Consider the following 19665-nt stretch of genomic DNA (forward strand, 5'->3'; position numbering starts at 1 on the left):
ATAGCTAAATAGATTATTCTAGATCTGAGGGATTTTGAGTGAAATTAGATCAAATCTATGTTCTACCACCTGCACAAAACTACCAATGACTTCTGGTCTCACATTTACCAGTCTGTAAGGTGGGCATTTATTCATGCCATTATCTGTTCTGAGTGAGGCCTGTGTCTGCTCCATAAGGAATAGATTGGTTCCTACAAGTGTTTTCATGGTGCCTACACTTGACATGCCTCAGTGAATAGCCTTCCCTGACTGTGTATTAAAAATACAAAACTTCCTGGGAGGAATTCTAGGTTCTCATCTCAATATTTAAATGTGAGAGTTTACAGAACTGATGCAGACCTGGGCAACCGTGGCACCAAGGATGTAGAGGCCTTTGCCAAGGTGGCCTGTGTCAGATAATGTTGCTTTCCCACCACCCAGTAGTCATGAGCCCAGCGGACCTTCCCAGCCCCTGTGGATTGCTTCAGCATGGGCTGGGTTCAAAGATGTGGGAAGCAGGGCGAGTATTTGCTGACCGAAGGCTTCTGAGGAGTAAGTCACTCCACATCCAGCTAGTACTGGCAAGCAAAGAGACATCTTTGTAGTACAGCTTGGCCAACTGGAGTCTGCATGGCAAGCGTTGTCTCTGAGTGGGGCTTCAGGTACCTCTTCCTTTGTCATGACCCTGCGCCAGGTTCTGAGGTACTCCAGGCTGCTCAATTCTCTCTTCCTCTGACTCTGTCCCCTTCACACTCAGTTCCCAAGTCCGTTGTCACCTCATCCAGGAAGTTTCCCTGAGCATCAGATCCAAAATGCCCTCCCACTTCAGCACCCTACTTATTTCCTTCTAGCACTTTCCACAGTATACACTTGTCTCATTTCTTTATTCCTTGTGTGGCATAATCTGTAAGGAGTTGTGCTGCTAACCCTGAGCCTGAGCCACTCTAGTCCAAATCCGCCAGCAGCTCCAAGAGATAAAGATGAGAAATTATGTGATTTACAGCCTCTGAAAACCCACTGGAGGATCAGCTATGAGTTGGTTCCCGTTCGATGGCAATGAGAAAGATAGATTCATTGTGTCTTTCTCCACTGTGATGTAAATACTCTGGTTTTGTGTCTAACACATCATAGATGCTCAACAAACACTTGTTGAGGCACTAGGTGGATGGAGAACTGATACAGGCTAATATTCCGGAAGCATCTCATGGTTACTACGCAGTCAACTACAGTATAGAAACTCTGCATGGCTGGAGAGCTGGATGCCTGCCTGGCGCTGACACAGATTCACCTTCTATAGCCTGACACAAGACACTTATTTCTGCCATGAATAAGCAGAACTTAAACAGTCTCTCTATGGCTGGTCAGAACCACCCTGGGCATAGCTGAGAATATTCATTTTCCTGGGAGGAAAAGGCAGTAAAGTTATATTACCAGTCACCGCTGAATTGTGCACCCCACATATATGCTCACCAGTATCCACACATGGCTCTTCCACAGGCACATCTTCAGACCTAAGATTTTGAGCAGTTCAACTTAGGGATGCACCAAGAGCTGCATCTCCCAAATGGTTTGGTACTTATGGACAAATGAAATGTGTAATTACATGCAATATACACAGTGATATGTAGGCGCGTGCTCCTTGGACTGACGGCTTGTGTTTGCAGAAGCTGGAAGCAGCTGATGTCATAGGCTGGGAATTGTAGCAGGTGGCAGGTAGGGCGGCCAGTTCTTAGAGCTGGGCACTCCTGGGCCTTGGTCTTTCGTGTCTCAGTCCATGCTCTTCTGGGCTCGCCTGATGTCTGCAGCCTCCTTAAAACAAGCCTTCACCTCACTGTGGCTTTAGAATGAGGTAGGATAAGGTTGTGAGAATTCAGCCCTACTCCTTTGCTAGCTAGCCTAGTGGTAAGAAATTATACTGCCAACCTACAAGCATGCAGTTCAAATCCACCACATGCTTCATGGAAAAAAGACATCATCCTCTCGTGCAGTTTACTGCCTCTGAAAAAACCTGCTGGAAGGTCATCTATGAGTCACTTCCAGTTTGACGGCACACACCAACAATAACAACCTTTGCTAGGAGACTCGGTGCTGGCTGGGCCTGTTCCCCTGACAGAGGTCTAAAATGCAATCTCTCAGGGCTGAATAAGGGAGAACAACGTTCTGCTCAGTCATCATGTTGAGGACAAGCTCTCAGACACAGAACTGCTGCACTGGGCGAAACGTGTCTGTAAGTATTAGCATCCCAGAGTAGAAAAGCTAATGGGTTTCCCCTCATCTGTCATTTGGGGCATGATCTCTGAGATGAGAATGCTAATTAGTGTGCTTTGTGATAAGAAACCAGTTCTAGAGACTGACGCAAAATAGCCCAACCACCTGTACTGTGAGCAGTCACCAATGTGCTGTGGTCACAGTGAGAACGCAGGGAGGTGGCTTCCTGCTCCAGGGCTCTCTGAACCTGTCTGGAGATTCCCCCTCCTCTAGCGCCCCCCTCTGGGGGCAAGCAGTCTTGACTTCCAGCTCCGCTAAACTGACCACTTTGGAGGAGGCTCTGAATTGATGTGATTTTTATATCAAGGGTCCTGTCCGGAATCAAATAGAGTTCTTGACATAGCCTAGCAGTCATGAGCTTGTTTCTGTTGATACCATAACGTTAACGGGACCATTTCCCAGTTCTCAATGTGTTCAGTGAGTTTGATTAGTGTTGAAGAGCAGCTTATTTGGCATGATGATCCATTTCTAACCTGAGTAAATGGCTTTCTTCATGACCATAAATTAAACACATTATGTCTTTTTCATGCATCGTGGCCATCCTCATAAATACCGTTGGCAGTTGCTGGTGGTCTCACTTGGTTACTTTCTCCATTAAGATTTTATCCTCAGCCTTGGAGTACTGGAGAATTCATACTATTTTAATAATGAGAAGGAAGCGGCTATGAAGGGCGTGTTTAATGAGGAAACCTCTCATGGTCAGCCTCTTGGTGGCCGTGGATGGCACCCCAGATCCCCCCATGGCCTGGCAATGCCCCTGGACAGGACAAGATACATAGTTCTTCATGGGTCCTACTCTCAGTGGACATTATGAAGGGCATAGCGGGACTTTAATTTACTTGTGTCTTAATTGCAAACACTTAAGAACAAAAACTATTGCCACATCAGAGAAAGCCTGAGCGTTCCTGACAACTTCAGCGTACGCAGCCTGGTGCAGGAGTTTTCTGAGTGTACCGCCTCCCCTCAGAAAACAGCTCCAGTCATGTGCAAGCTGGTCAAATGTGGAATGCAAGGAACACATGTGTACGTCTATCCTCAGAATTACTGCTTAAAATCCAGGCACACAGGCATTTCAAAAGAGGCAGGTGGTGGATGCGCTCACACACTGTCCTCCACTCACCACTGGATTTTGTTTGAGTGGGTTCTGTGATTGTTGAAGCCCCTTTCTTCTCGACATTCCAGAATTCCAGTTCTCATTGCCCAAGAAGACTCACATTCAGGGATGTTTTTATTCCCATCCCTCCAGCTTCCCTTCTGTCCTCCTAGAAAGAGGTGAGGGGAGACGAACTTCTCAGAAGGTACCCACACCACCACCCTCTTCATCCCAGCCTCTACCTCAGAGTTGGAGAAGTGGCAATAAATCAAGACAGAGAGGTCAAGTTCTGATATTCATGTGTTTCTTTATACCCTAGTCCACTGGGATCGCATTGGTTATTCAACCAGGTGGTATCCCTATTATATTATGTGCTAGACTTGTAAAGACAAAGAACCAACTTCCTGGAGCCTCCAGAGGCCAGATCAAGGAGAAGAGCAGAACAGAGCCTTCAAAGAGGGGAGCCTCACAGAAGAACTAGACCCCAGGTGGGATGGAGCTGGGGTAGTTGCAGGGAGAGAGTAGTCTGAGTGGTTGACAGTGAGGGAAAGCCCAGGATGGGGAACTGAGACCAGCCACTGGAACCTGACTCTTCAAACTGGGCAAATCAGCGGGTGCACTTCCAATCAGCCCAGGGAAGTTTATTGAAACAGTGGCAATGCTTTCTGTCCTGTCTCCTCCTTGAGAAAGAAACAAAGGCTGGTATTTTTAGAATTATATTAGTTCCTTGTAGTAGCCGCCAGCACTTTCCAGGGTAACCCATTTTCCAGTTACCCAAGAGAACCTTGCTAATCAAACACTCCTCAGAAGAAAGCCAGAGCTGTGTGAGAGTGAGCGGATCTGGCCCTCCACTGGGGCTGTCAATGTTGACAGGAGCCCAGCAGAGGCCCCGCCATGCCCCTGAGTCTTCGTGGTGACACGCGAACAATTAGCAAAGTGGATAAAGGAGATTCGCACAGGAGCTTAGGAGCTACACTTCTTACAGTGCTCAGAGATATCCTGACCTTCTAGTTTATTATGATTCAAGAAAAAGTCAATATTTCTTAGCTTGCCAAGGCTGGAGGAATTTAAATGAGTTATTGAATCAAGCAGTTAATCTGACGATAACGGATTTTTTTTTCCCTTTCAAATCTATGATGATGAAAAGCAGACTTACTCAAAAACAAGGGGGGGGGAGGATTTTTTTTTCCCCTTACATAGACATTTTAATCCCAGGAGGCTAAAGGTTCAGTCTTGACTGTCAGAGCCATTCTCTCTTGTGGAGTATTTTGAAGATTTCATTAAAACTTAACACAAAAACTACGGTCTTAAGATCTACATCCACGTTTTAATTATTGGGTTTTTACACCCATTTTCATTTTCAAAGAGTCCTGATGGTGCAGTGTGTTAAGCATTCATCTACTAACTAAAAGATTGGCAGTTCGAGCCCACCAGCTGCTCCACAGGAAAAAGGCGTGGTAGTCTCTACAGCAGTCAAGATTTATAGCTTCCGTAATCCTATGATGCAGTTCTCTGTCCTACAGGATGGCTGTGAGTTGAACTCAACAGCAGTGAGTTTAACTTATTTCCTGTAGTTTTCAGCTTTCTATTGTTACCATAAATGCCACATAAGCAGGAGCCTGGTTTTTCTGGACTGTTACAGTGGAGTGATCCAAAAACAGTGTGGCAGGCTGACCTCTGCTGTCTCCACAAGGGGAAAGGACACCAAGAGCATCATCAGCACAAAACCAATTCCTCTGAGGTCCGACACACCTCCTCCTAACAGTGCTAACACCAGCCATCCCTGCCATGGCTCTCACTGCTTCACTACTGGGTTAAAGAATTGGCTTCAGTGCTACGCAGAACTCATAGACAACACTCACAATTCCTTCTGAGCTTTATGATGGAAGTCAGAAGTTACAATTTAGGTATTTCAGACATCTTTTCACTGCCTGATGTAAACAGTTCTGTGGTTTTAGCCTCTTAGCCTTGGCTTCTGCCCTGCTCTAGCACGTTACAAAGCTCTCTTAGCTCTGCCAGTGCTGTGCCACCCTGACTCTAGTATTAGCCTAGGTCTGAGGGCAGGAGCTCTAGCTCTGTGGGTCAGCAAGCCGAGCTTCCTGGAAATTGCCTAAAGGCTGTCTCGCTCTGGTCTCTGGCTTTTGCTTATAAACATCTAAAGGACACAGTACACTGTCTGCTTCTTTCTGCTTGATAGTAATGAGATCCCCATTTTCCATCTCTGGACTGACTCAGTTTAAACCTGGTGAGATGGTAAGACTGGCCAGTCTCACATTAGTTCTGGTTTGCATGGTCCCTCTCAAAGGAGTGATTTATCTCGTTTACATTGTTAGCATGTTGCCCAATTCCCTTGGTGAACCCCAATCACCTCACTTTTTGTATAGCCCTACCCAGCTGGCCTAGTGGCAAGAAGCTGCACCACTGTCCCAAAGACATGCAGTTCAAATCCACCAGCTGCTCTGCAGAAGAGGGATGGGCAGTCTCCTCCTGTGTGATTTACTACCTCTGAAAACCCTCCAGAAGGTCAGCTATGGGTTGATTCCAACTTTCCAGCACACAACAACCACCTAGCCCTGTGGTAAAAGTAAAGCCTTAAAGGAGCCACTACAGTCCAGGTATAATGTTGATTATGGATACAAATCTAGACTGTCCCTTTAAAATGGCCTTCCAGAAATGAGCCCAGCCTATCAGCCATGCTAACAGGACTAGCCATGCTGCGCTCTGAAGTATAAATGCTGATGACCAGCCATAGCCTGAGATAATTGTGGATTGATGCTGGGTACCAATCAGTAGGGAGTTGAACTCCCAACCCAAAGGCAGATGGTTTGAATCCACCAGCAGCTCTGCAGGAGAAAGATGGGCAGTCTACTCTCATGTGATTTACAGCCGCAGAAAACCCTCTGGAGAGTCAGCTATGTGCTGGTTCTGACTAGACAGCAATGAGAAAGAGTTGCTGGGTACAGGGGAGTGGAACACCCAACTAAATATAGCAGATCTAAGACCCAAAGCAACCTGTTTCCGAGCTTTTGCTCTTTCCCATGGCTTAAGCATTGTGTTGGAAAGGACTAGGTGGTGAGAAATGGCTGTTGATGCCATTACTAGTGGTCTGTGTTACAGAGGACTATGTCGTCCCCAGAGGAAGAGGTGAGCCTTAGCCTCCTTGACGTGGTGGCTCGCTCACTCCCCATCTCCGATCTTGTACACCTAGAGAGCACTTCGTTCTTACTCCAAACTTCCTCCCTGGGCTCAGTAATGGCTTCCCTCATGCCTGCAATATCAGACCAAAGTGCCTCTACTTTACCATGATGCCTAACACTAATTCCCCCTCTCCTCACCCCTGGCCCTCATGCAGACTTCCCACGTATGTCAGTGCTGCCTGTACCACTGGTAGCCTGGCCTCAAACCCTCTGTGCCTCTTGGGAAATCGTCCGTGAGGCCATCTGTTCTCAAAAAAGTGGCTTCCTAGCTCGCATAGCTCCCTAGCTCACATAGCTCCCTGGCTAGACTTCCTTCTTGACCCTGGTTGCGTTATGTCTCAGATCAGAGTGATATCTGTGTGTATGTAACTGGAATGGTGCAGTTGGAGAGTGAGAGAGGCAGGACACGTTCATTCGGATCTCCGATGCCTAGCACACAACCTGGCTCAAAGTTATCACACGGTAAACATTTGAAAGAAGAGAAGAAAGGGGAAAATAAACATGCTTTTTAAAAAGTCTTGTTGACAGATTTCAATAGGCTTCCAATCCAGGCAGTTTTTGAAATCCTGGGAGCAGTAGAAATGAGCTTCCTTCCTCCAGTATAAGGCACTACTTTGTGAGCGCAGAATGACCAATGTTTTCATTTTACAGCTGGCAGCAGGGAAAACAAGCCTGAGAAAGAAAGAAGCAATATTTTAGCAACAGGTCTCAGGACGGGCAGGGGTCTGAGATGCTCCACGTCAGCCCGCCGTGAAAGCTGAATGCTGCATGCAGGGCACTGCTCCTGACAACAGTGGCTGCCTCCTGTCAGAGAGAGGCCAGGGGCTGTGTGGAGCTCCCCAAGCCCCACCTCTAAGAAATCTTCACCTTACAGACAAATGGAGGCTTTGCTAGAGGCTATTGTAAACGTGAACAAAAATCCACCCATAAGCTCCCACTCGTCCTCCAGGGCTCCGCGCTGACCTTCTGTGTCTTTGTGTCTTGCAGGGCTCGGTGGCGGGCTGCCCGCCTCCTGTGCAAAGCTGTTCTGCAGCCGAGGGAGCCGGTGTGTGCTCAACGGAGACACAGGGGAGCCGGAGTGCCGGTGCCTGGAGGGCTGCAGGCCCAGCTACATGCCTGTGTGCGGCTCTAATGGACAGTTTTATGAAAACCACTGTGAGCTCCACCGGGCCGCCTGTCTGTTGAAGAAGAAAATCGTCATTGTCCACAGCAAAGACTGCTTTCTTAAAGGTAGGAATACGGTCCCTTGGCTCTGTGATTTTGGAGCTTGTGATGTGTCTTCAAATGTTCTTCTGACAAGTGACCCTGTGCCAAGTATGCAGGTTGCATGCATACAGTGTAGAAAGCGATGAAGACTGGCATTTCAGTGGTCCTTGTTATGTTTGCAACTCATTTCCAAAGGCTTCCCTCTTGGAGGAAGCCGCCTAGGGGGTGGAATCCAGGGAGGCCAACTAGACCCCAACTGGTACAATTTCATTAAGAATTAGATGGCAAGGCCCTATCCAGGTCTCACGCATCAAGCACCCTTGCGTGATAGTGATGATGGGGGCAGGCACCCACAGTCCACAACCCTCTGGACATGAATTCATGGACATCCCATGAATTAGGAGGCTGATCTGTGTGTAGAATTCATTCTAAAGGATGCCAGCCCACAGGGGTTTTAGCAAAATGAGGAATCAGACACTGGCCTGATGGAAAATACTTTCATATGTGACCTGTCCAGAATACCTCTGAGCACGACACAGCAGGGTATGTTCATCCAAAGGCCAGGGCATTACACGGGGTTGAGTCAGAGCCAAAGACAGTGTCGGCTCTCACCAGACTGTAAGAGGTACAGAAGCGGGCAAGGCAGCTGCTTGTGCACTGATCGTCCCAGCACCTAACACAGTGCCTTTTAGAAAGGATAAGCTCTGCTGTGTGGTTTACAATCTCTGGATGATGTATTAGAATCCAATATCCCAGGTTGGCGTTTCCCTACTTAATGGTCGATGCAGTCATCTATAGAAATATCTGTTATCCCTAAATAAAAAGGCGACATATGAGTAACTAAGGAAACTTGTCAACAACAGGAGCAGCATGTGGGCAGGTGGGGCTGGGCACATAGACTGAACTATACACTGGAAGTGGGAGGCCCCGCCCAGGGTTCCTTGGGGTCAAAGGCCTGCTACAGAGAAGGGCAGGGAAGAGAAGAAAAGCCTTGGGGAAACTTGTCACATGCTCACAACACTGACATCAGTTGGGTTTTGAGCAATCGGAACTGTGAGGGGTCTGGATGTCAGAAGGGAATGGCCAAGGCTCTAGCCTCAGAAACAGGCATCAAGTCTGCAGAGGAGGTAGGAGAGATGCGACACCTTCAGGGCAGCGAGGTCACAGATGTGGTGATGGAGCACAGGCCTCAGGCTTGCTGCGCTCACAGGAACACCACTGTCCGGTCGCCCTGTCACTCAGGGGCCTTGCAGCACTGGCGCCTGGAGTGGGGAGGGCGCTGGCGAGTCAGGCTTATCCCATGTTGGAAATAGTCTTAAACACTTTCACGACTGTGCTGATGGCATGAACATGGAGGTGCTTCAGAAATCATGAGGCACATTATGGAAATGGGGCCAAAATGAGCCAAGGAAAAATTTCCCCTGTCTGACGTGCCACCCGGCCATGCGCCTGTGTCGCCTGCCTCGGCAGCCGAGAGCACTAAAACACTTGACCAGTTGCTCTAGCTTTATTGGCCGTGTTGAATTTTATAGACTGATGTTCCATTCTCCGGTTTCCAATATCCGCCAAATTGCATCTTTCTAAAGGTTTTTATTTCTGCGTCAGAGTGTGCCCAACCTCCCTCACCATCGGTTATTCAAACAGCATTTTTCATTTCCGAGGAAGGAACAGCCCACTCCGGAGAAGGGTGATGGGGATACACTGGAGAGCATTCTCCTGGGGCTGAGGGTGCGGAGGGGGTGCTCAGGAGCAGATGAGGGCATGGTTCTGCTTCACGCTGATTGGATTTATCCACCAAATCTTTCTGCTCATTGAGTGTTTCATTGAGTGTGTGAATTCTCACCCATTCGCCGTGGCAGAATTGCTTTCCCAAAGATCCCTTTGCAGAGAGCAGTATCTGCGAGTTGTCCGGCACTCGAGTCCCAGAGACCTGGGTTTGCATCCTGGTCCTTCCAGTTCCTCACTGTGTGACCTTGAGCAAGACACTCTACCTCTCTGGATCTTTTCTATGGCTATAAAATGGGCTAATGTCAGTCTCTGGCTGCTCTGGCAGTGAGAATGAAACTGGATGCTGCACAAAGCCCCATTAGCACAGGATCGGGCACACTGCAGTGCTTGTTATTAATGAGACCAGCGCTTGTTATTTATTTGAATCCCATATGGCCTCAGCCTTATGACCGAGAGATGCACAAATTGCAAAGGAAATGTAAATGCCAGAACGAGGGTGGAGTGCTGGGAAATCAGAGATGCCCAGAGCTGCCCTGTCTTCTAATCTGGTCCCTGGGGTGTGAACCACACAGAGCTGTTTTCCTTGCTCCTGCCTCGGGCAGCTCCAGCTCCTAGCAGGTGGGCAGGGCCTCATCTCCCCCACTACCATCTTGGGGTGTGACCTGCTTACTATAAACAGGGGTCCCCTGGGGCTGGAGGACAGGCTAGCCCTGAGGGGTGAGCACTTCCCCCCCTTGCCTAGAACCATTATTCAAGCAGGGAGCTGACAGGTTGGAAGTGGACTTACAAGCTCTATTAGAAGGTGGTCTTAAGAGAATTGAGACTGCAAAGTATCAGCTTCCACAGCCTCCACCCCAACTATTGAGCTCTGTTGAATACATTTTGTCTTACGTCCTCAATTGCCAGGAATTATTGATACAAAGCACCTTTTCCTCCATGCAAATGAAAATTCTAAAAGCATCTCTCACCCGTCCTCTTTTCCTACCAGACTTTGCAAAGAGAAGTTAAGACTTCATTCTCTGAGACTTTATCTGTTCAAGTCAATATTAGGACAGTCAGTACAGTGCCAGAGTGTCATGCGAGGAGTGGGGTGGGTGATAGATTATTTGGGGCCAAGCTGCTGCTATTTGGAGCTCCCTGTGGCAAGAGCTCCAGGGCCTGAGTGGTGAAGGGTCTTCTGGGGCTTTGTGGGGCCGCACCACCCAGAGAGGAGAAGATGCAGCATTGTAACCTTCTTTTGGAGCCTTGAAGACCCAGTAGCTAACTGGTTTGGTGTTGTGGTTGCTGTGACAATGGTATTCGAAGCCTAACATAATTTCATTTCAACACTTGATGCTAGGTGCCATCAAGTTACTGAAGACTCATTGTGACCCTATGAACAACAAAGCTGAACCTTGCCCTGTGCCCGATGCACTCTCACAATCTCTGCCCTGCTCAAGCCCATTGTTACAGTCACTCTGTCAGTTCATCTAGATTGAAGCACTTCCTCTCTTTCTCTGACCCTTCACCTTTCTCAGCATGACATCTTTTTACAGAGACTGGTCTCTCCGACCACATGTTCAGACAGGACTCCAAAGTGGTGTTCCACTCCCGTGTGTAGCTTTATGAGGAGGCTACCTGGAATCATGGGCTGGCCCTCCCTTTCTGAATGGCCAGAGGAGGGCTGTCTGTCTGTGACCAAACCCTTGAATTCATGTGCAGTTTTCTGCTGAGTACCACCAGAGAATACCACTGCTACGTTATCTTCTCAGAGTTTGTGTTTGGAAAATTAGTTGATGATAGAGTGTTCTTATTTTCCTATTAGTTGGCACTTTAAAATCCTTCTTCTGACTGGGTTTGAATTTGTGCTTTATCTCCTACAAGTGCAAGAAAAGGTACCTGTATTTCAGCGATCACTCCCCATGCCAGGGTTGTATTCTACCAGATGATACAATGTCATAGTTGGGCAGTTTTCCAAACAAACCATGAAATTAGAGAAGAAAAGCCTGTTAGAAGTTGGGTTTTAAACAGACCTTTAAGCTTCCTCAGCTTGCATGGTATTTACTGGTACACTTTGGTGCTGGGGAGAGGCGTTCCCAGGCTAATGAAATCAGAAGAAATAACTTACGTTTGGGGGGAAAATTGAACATGCTCTAGCTCTCTGGGGAACCCTTTTTTCCTTAAATGTTTCTAAACGCAAGTATAAAAATACAACATTTTGTTGCATATTAACAGAGTGTAGCTCTTACTGTGAGAGACCTTCCTCTTCCCTTTATTTTGTTTCTGTTACTTTGGTTTTTATTGTATTATTGGCTTTGTGCACTGTGGAGTTAGAACCCACTCATAGCTGACTCTCCAGCAGGTTTTGAGAGGCAGTAAATCACACAGGAGATTGCCCTTCTTTCTCCCATGGAGTAACTAGTGGATTTTAACCAATTAAGCCCCACTTCCAGGACATTTCTATACATCTACAAGCCTTTCCTGCTCTGTCAGGGGAGCTCTTCCTATTCCCAGTTTCAACCTGGTCCTCAGCAGGAGACTCAGCCTCTTTGTGGGAGAGATCACTGTCCATAATGATGACAGGCATTGATGATGGCTGTCACACTCCTCACTTTTTGACATCTTTAGGGTCCAAACTGTTATCTGAAATTGGGCATTATGTGAGAGTCAGAAGCCTCTTTTCCACACCAGTGTCGCTTACTTACTCACCAAAAATCAAGCATCCCCTAGCATGTCTATAGATGCGTGTGGACCACCCACCACCTCCCTTCCCCATCACACTTTCTCTACTAGTGCAGAGACTTCAAGAATTAGAGGTTTTGGTCACAGGAGCCAGCTGCTCCCCACCACCCTGCTTGTCCTCCATCTGCCCCAGCCCCACAACCCCACAGCCCTCTTCCCATCTTCCTTTACCTGCCTCCCTAGCCTCCGCCACCTGCTTGAAACCTGGTATTCCACCCCCTCTCTCCTCTTTCTACATAGTCAGATAAATGGGAGGAGGTGTCCCCTAGCCAATCAGCACAGTCCCTTGCATATAACATTTGGAGTGGCCTGCAGAGGGCACCCTGGGTCCAGTACTGAGGTGCAACACCTGGAACCACCACTGGAGCCACCAGTTATTATTGAATGAGAAATTATTTCCAAGTTGTTATAAATAGAAAGTGAGAAGCAGGTGTCTTTGGAGTGGCCTTAGGGATGGACTGAGTATCATGGAGAGATGCAGGCTGAATGGGAACAGTATGGTGTGATGTTAAAGGCACTGGAATTGGAGTCAGCCAGATGCCCAAGTCATGCCTCCTTGGATAAGCCATGTAGCGTCTCAGCCTTACTCAAGAACACTAGTGGGGTGGTGGGATAAGAACTGGACTTCTACCGAAAGATAACTATTCCAAAAAGAAGTAGTAGTCTGCCCACATAAAGATTTGTAGCCCTGATCATCTGGTGGTCCATGGATTTTCTCTTTGGGGTAACTGTAAATAGGAATGGGCTTGTTGGCAGTAGGTTTGGATTTTTGGTTGAGTGCCTCACTTCACTGTGTGGCTACCCATGGAATGGTATGAATTTTTAGTAAACACATAGTGAGCACCACCTGGATGATTTGAGCAGTTTGCATAAAGAGTAACTGGAAGGTTAGAGGTTCGAGGCCACCCAGGAGTGTTGCAGAGGAAGTGCTGTGAGCTATTTCCATAACAACTCAGACACGTGAGGTCACCAGGAGAGGGAATCAACTCAGTGGCCACAGATTCTTGAGTGTGTACTCCTCAGTAAACCCTCCCCAAAGCACGTGGGCTTGTTGGTGTTACTGTTCCAAAGATCTGAGCAAGGTCAAGGAATAGATGCCAGAGCCCTGAAGACCCTGGCCTGCTCGTCATCACCCTCGAGTCAGTTCCAGCTCGTGACTACTGTCCATTAGGTTTGTGAGGCTGCACTGCTCTTTAGGAAGAGGAAGCCCGTTTCCTCCCATCAAGTGGTGAGTGGGTTTAAATCTCTAATCATTCAGTTAGCAGTCTAACATCTAACGCTCATTCATCAGAGATGAGACTATGTGAAGACAATAGTGGTGAATGTTCCTGTGAAAGAAGAAAGCTTTCAGCCCTTGCTATTTAATAAATGACTGACATTTGAAATAAAAAGAAAAAAGACATATTGCATTTGGGGAAGTCTGCTGAGAAGGACCTCTCCAAAGTGTTAAAGAGCAAAGATGTTACTTTAAAGACTAAGGTACAGCTGACCCAAGCCATAGTCTTTTCAGTTGCTTCCTATACATCTATAACTTGGACAGTGTCTAAAGATAACCTAAGAAGAATTAATGCCTTTGAATCGTGGTGTTCAAGAAGAGTATTGAATACCCCATGGACTGCCAAAATAACAAACATGACTGTCTTGGAGGAAGTTCAACCAGGGTGCTACTTAGAGGCAAGGGTGTTGAAATCCATCTAATATACTTTGGGCATGTTGTCAGCAGGACATGTCCTTAGAAAAGGCCTCGTGCTGGGAAAGGTGAAGGGTCAGAGAAAAAATTCTCGACAAGATGGATTGACACAGTGGCCATAGCAGCATGCTCGAGCGTTCTGGAGACATGAGGATGGCCCAGGACAGGATAAGTTTCCCATCTGTTGTTTCTCAGGCCAACGGGACGGCACATAACAGCAGCAATCAATTGTAATGTTAGGGATGGATACATGTAACGAGTCACCCAAGATCACCCTGCAAGTTGGTAGAGAGGTACGATGAGAGCCAAGCCTCCTAGATTCCTAGGCAAGAAGTTGTTTCTGGAATGTGTGTGAGAAGCTCTCAGGAAATGCCCATGGAGTCCAAATGAGCAATTAATCTTCCTGAGGATATGAAGGGGAATGTTCAGAGACCATGTGGGAGGAGTGAAGATTTTCAAAGAGATCTTGAGGCATGAGTGAGGGTTGGCCAGGTTGAAAGGGAAGAAGCAAGTGATTAAAATGTGGATCTAGGAAGAGAAAGGGGTATATACAGCAGGGGATAAGTACAGCAAGATGGCCAAGGGCAAGCCAGAGGCTTTAAATCCTAAGCTTGCTGGTTTGAATTAAAGCCCAGTGGTGTCAATTAACCTAGCCCAACTTTCTAATTTCTCAAATGGGGATCCTGAGGCCCTAAGAAGCCTCTCATCTGCCCAGCGTCACAGGGGCAGGGCTGAACCTGGGGTGGCTGAGCTGCCACAGCTAGCTTTTAGGAAGCACCCACCACATCATGGCTATTATCAGTCAGCCCCTAGCATAGCATGTTCACAGCAGATGCACTTGCTTCATCCACACTCACAGGAGGCTTCCTGGTGCTGAAGAGCTCTTGGGATCTATCAGACCAGTGGGAAAGAGCCACTTCCCTGTGACTGGCCTGGCAGGACCCTACTTCTTAAGCTGTTCTCATATCCCCAATGACAGGGCCTCTGGCCAGGGGAAAACGGAACCACTCTCTTCCCTTAAGAAAACTCAGGGCTGCCTAGAAGGTGGTCAGAGGACCCCACAACAAACACAAGGAGAATAGCTGGAACCTGGTTGAACTTCAGGTCACTGCTTTACTTTCTCTGAAGCTCTTTCCTGTGTTTCCAATTGCCCCTCTCCTCCAAGGGACATCCTCATATCACACTGCTGCTCCCCCCACTGTTACCGAGGGAACACTTTATCCACTCTGCTGCCAGACCTTCAAGGAGTTCCAGAAAAGGAAGGTGGGACTACCTTGCACCTGTCCACCCGTGTGTGTGTGTGTGTGTGTGTGTGTGTGTGTAGACATTTACTGCAGGTGTCCTGGATACCAAACTCTGTGCTGAAGCCAGGGGATGACCGAATGACAGAGGATGACAGAACCCAGGCCAGACCTAGTGGAATTGTCGGCCAGAGGAAGGTCAGTCATCCCAGAGTCTGCTTCTGTCCTTCTAGTGCCCACACTTCTTGAGCCATCGAGTTGTGACTGCTGTAACCAGAGTCTCTTCCAAGGCCTCAAGGACACGCAGGACTCTTTATGGACTGTCTGCCCTTTGGAGCCTCCTGAGGATTCTGCAAACACCAGTCAAACCCAGCTGGAGGAGATGGGACTGAAAACCCCAGCCCCTTCCTCATCCAACACAGCACGGGGGGTCCCTGGGAGCTCAGTCATCCATCGCCTTTGTCTTATCTGCTTCCAGAATCGAGAAACACGACTTAAAACAAACATGTGTGTTCCTTGGATAGTTCGCCTAGGTTTTATGCAAGAAAATGCCTTGGTGTGAGCACCCTGCAAATGTGAAGAATGTTATCAGCTCAGCACGTGTGGTGTGCTTCACAGAGCCGCAGCACTTTGAATGAATTAATTACATCCCAGTAATTAAAAATTGCTAATAAGTTATTGAGCTGAGAAAGACTGGCACTGCATTGATTTCGCTCATGGAAACAAGTTACAGCTGGGAGTCTCTGCATTGTCCCTGCCTCCCGCTCCCTAGCTCCAAGGCAGCCTTCCATCTAACTCTGGCTGTCAGGTCCAGCCAGGCCAGGCAAAGCCTCTGTGCCCTCTCATGCCCCTCAGGAGTATATTCCAATTGCTTGCTAGGATCCTCCCTCAGGACCTGTCAGCACTCCAGACTCTTTATATTCAGTGTGAATTCACCTTTTCCCAGCTCCCTGTGCCCCAGCAGCCCTTCTCCCTCCTCATTCATTGTCTGCCTTGGTAATAGCAGGGACCTCCCCACATTCAATGCCCCAGGCTCCCAAGCAAGAGGCAGGATTCTGCCTGACTTCCTCCTTGGAGCCCCAGGTCTACCCTAAATCCTGCCAAGTTTACTCCCATATTATTTCTTCATGTGCTCCCGTCTCCTTTACTTCACCACATGGTCTATTCCATTCTCATCTCTCACCTGCACAGCACCCATGGCCTCCCAGCTGTTCTCCTCACTCTTGAGATGTTTCTTTAGCTCCTTCTCACTCCCATGAGGAGCTGTGTCTACAGGAGGAAGGCTCGGACAGAAGGTGAGCCCTCGGCACAGGCCCCTGAGAACCATTTTTGCAGCATGCTCATGCCCAATATGTGAGGCCTCCGATGCCTACCAGGAGTCCATTGTTTAATTACTGGAGTGGGAAGAAGTTGATTCGGAACTTCTTTAAGGCTCTCCCCTGTTGCACCTTCAATTAAGATCAAGACCCCCATGTAGCAGTCACCAAATGACAGCGTATATTGAATCTCTGTGCTCAAGCAGTTTATCTAATTATCTATGTGACAGACTCAGCTGCTGTCAACCCAACCACAACTCAAATATGTTGATTCTGCCTGAGAGTGCTTTCTGCTTGCTAACAGGCTGGAGGAAAGAGCATCCATGTTCGTTGACTCTTTTCCGACTTCTCTGTTGTCTTTCCGTGTCAGGAGCTGAAGGCCTGGTGTCTGGGTGGACCAATGAGTGTAGGGGTTGAGCAGAGACTTAAGGTCACCCTGTCGTTGGTTTTTACACCCTCTCTCAAAGCTGGCAGGGGTGTGCATCCTCTCTCCTTTTTTGGGCAAAGAAGCAATGGCCCACATTTTTAATCCAAAAACCCAGAAACACTACTAGGTCAAATGAAAGGAATCTGGAGAGTAGGGGAGCAGACCCAGGTAGTGAACTAGGAAGCAAGCAGGGAATGGCTCATCTCCATCGGAGATTCCCCCATGAACACATTCCCTGGAGGGAGAGCTGGGAAAGCATAAGCATAATAAGGCCACACCCAACCACAGAGCAGCAGGTCCTTGGATTTGTGTCCTCAGCCAGGACAACCAAGCTAAGGCCTAGTCCTGCACATCCTGGCTCTCTGGGCTCCTTGTCGTGTGTGGACAAGTGCCCAGCTCTGCACCAGATGCCAAGGGGAACCAGGGCCAGAACTGAGTATCCTCTACTGGCTGATCAAGAAAGACTGATCACCACACTAGCTGCCAGGCATTTCCTCCTCACAAGAACTGTGTAAGAGGCAGGGCCTGCATTCTGCTTTTCTTCTTGTGTTCACTTCTGTGAAGCATTTTGCTCATTCATTTGTGAAAGTGAACAGGGTGAAAGCTTTCTGCAAAGCCTCTTCTTAAAAAAAAAATCATTAAACCACTTTGGCAATAGTTAAAATAGTCAAATGCAGTGAACTTGTCATCTTATCACAAACACAGGGACCTAATTTGTGCATTTCTTTGTAGCTAGAAGGGCGGCCCACCCTGTGGCTTTGCAGTCACCTATAGTGATTTGTCTTCCTTACTGTTAGCTGCTGTGGTTTGTACCAATCTCATGTGCAAGGGGTCAAACATTGCCTGGTGCTGCATCATCCTGGCAATTGATTACAGATAATGCCATCTTGACCCATAGGGCTTTGCGAGAGTCCACTATTAAGCCCCTCTTCTACGACTCCTCTTTCATTCTGCCTCCCACAGCCTTCAATGGCCTGAGGTGTGAGGTGTGGCTCGCAGGCCTGGTCCCCATGTCAGTGTCTGGGTCAGTCGGCCCATCTCAGTTCCTAATTCCTACACCACTTCCTCCCTTTGCTGTGAGCCATGTTTCCACCAGACTGCAATGGACCACATGTTTTTATATAGTGAGCTATGGAAACTTTTCTGAACATCAGTTGATGGGAGCTCGTAATGTTTACTGGGTCTGTGGGACCCTCATAGTTGAGTTTTAAACTTCTCCCACCCAGGCCCATGGAGGCCTGCGCAGTAGTTTCAGAAGCCCTAGACTAGGGACAGCGGAGTGTGGTAAGCTCTGATAAATGGTACAGCCCTGCAATGGGAGTGATGGTCAGAAGAGAGGCACTGGGGAGGGGGCCTCTGTAAGCTGCAGAAGAGGAAATAGCTCAGAACAAGGAGAAGATTTAAAAGGAGACATTAAAGTAAGGTTGGGGCTGGCCTAATTATTTAGAGAATAGAGAATAAGTGTGCTAATTTGTTCCACTTCTGAACAAGCTCCAGAATTTTAAGGTTTTAATTATTTAGCTGCTGGGGCTGGAAATAAGGGGGCATTAGAGACCTTTCTTAGCAGTAATAGTTGATGGTCATCACCATGGACTGAGCTGGCTTGCATGGTTTTCGTATCTCACTAGGACTAAGCTGAGAGTAAATAGAGGTGATGCCCGAGCAGATGTGTCTGAACAGAAGTTACGGAGAAGTAGGCTTCTGTACCATAGAAAAAGGGGTGCATCCCATTCGAGATGCAGAGAGAGAGCATGCTTTGGGAGGGGGTGGATATTATAAGACACAGAAGCACGCTTTAGACAGCAAACTGTGTTCAGCTCTCAAGTCAGCAAAACAGGAACTATGAAATGAAAAATGTGATTATAAAATGACCAAGCCTCCGCCAAAAGGGAAATGGAAACTGGAAGGTATAACAAATTTGGCCTTGGCTAAAAGGCCAGGAACTCTGTTCCGCAATCTGTGAGAATTCAGAGAGCTCACTGGTAACTATTGTGCTCATTTTCATAAATTGAATCATTTCCCCAACGTACATATATATATATAATGATATAATGTAATTATGTAGTGATCTCAAAATGTATTGCTGTTGAGTTGGAACAGATTCATAGCTGACCCTCCAGCGTGTTTTCAGAAGGTGTAGACGGCATGGGAGGAGATTGCCCCCCTTTTTCCCACAGAGCAGTTGGTGGATTCAAACCACTGGCGAGGTACCACTTTGGCTTAGTAACACTGCTTCCTACAGACTACACCATCAGAGCTCCCCTACTCCCTCCTAATAATAAACTGAACATCTGTAGGTGATTAAGGGTGAGATGCAACATCGCTTAATCCCATCAAAGCCTTGATAAATGTGAGAGGGAACTATCTCTACAGTGTGGCCTATAACACCTTTCACCTCACAAAAGACAAAAAGGAAGGGTTGGGGGGAGAAGATGACTTCAGTACTACCAAGAAACAATCCCCAGAAGTGGTGTGCATCTCTCTGAACTCAAGCCCCTGCCCTAGGAAGCTCCTTCACACTGGAAAAAGCCAGCATACATGGAGATTTCCAAGGAGCATTTAGACCTGCAGATGTTAAGGGACAAAAGGGCCTCCCTCCAGAGCTGACAGAGAAGACCTTCACCTTGAGCTGGCACCCCAAACTTGGACTTCCAGTCTCCTAAATGGAGAGAATAAATTTGTTTGTTAAAACAACTTTTGGAATTTCTGTTATAGCAGCATTGAATGCATAAGATTCTCATGTTGTTGTTGTTGCTAGGTGCCGTCCAATTGGCTATGACTCACAGTGACCCTGTGTCA

General features: G+C 47.6%; 1 protein-coding gene across 1 annotated transcript in view; it reads left to right on the forward strand.

The window, feature by feature from the left end:
• The window catches only part of FSTL4 (follistatin-like 4), a 628064-nt gene that overhangs the window by 301266 nt on the left and 307133 nt on the right, over positions 1–19665 (forward strand). Inside the window, exon 3 of the mRNA XM_006888071.1 lies at positions 7525–7767. Within this exon, the coding sequence (XP_006888133.1) occupies positions 7525–7767 (243 nt within the window). The remainder of the gene's footprint in view (positions 1–7524; positions 7768–19665) is intronic.

This window comes from Elephantulus edwardii, unplaced genomic scaffold (assembly GCF_000299155.1).
Source record: "Elephantulus edwardii isolate Elephantulus edwardi_28Jun2011 unplaced genomic scaffold, EleEdw1.0 scaffold00064, whole genome shotgun sequence".
NCBI classification, from domain to species: domain Eukaryota; kingdom Metazoa; phylum Chordata; class Mammalia; order Macroscelidea; family Macroscelididae; genus Elephantulus; species Elephantulus edwardii.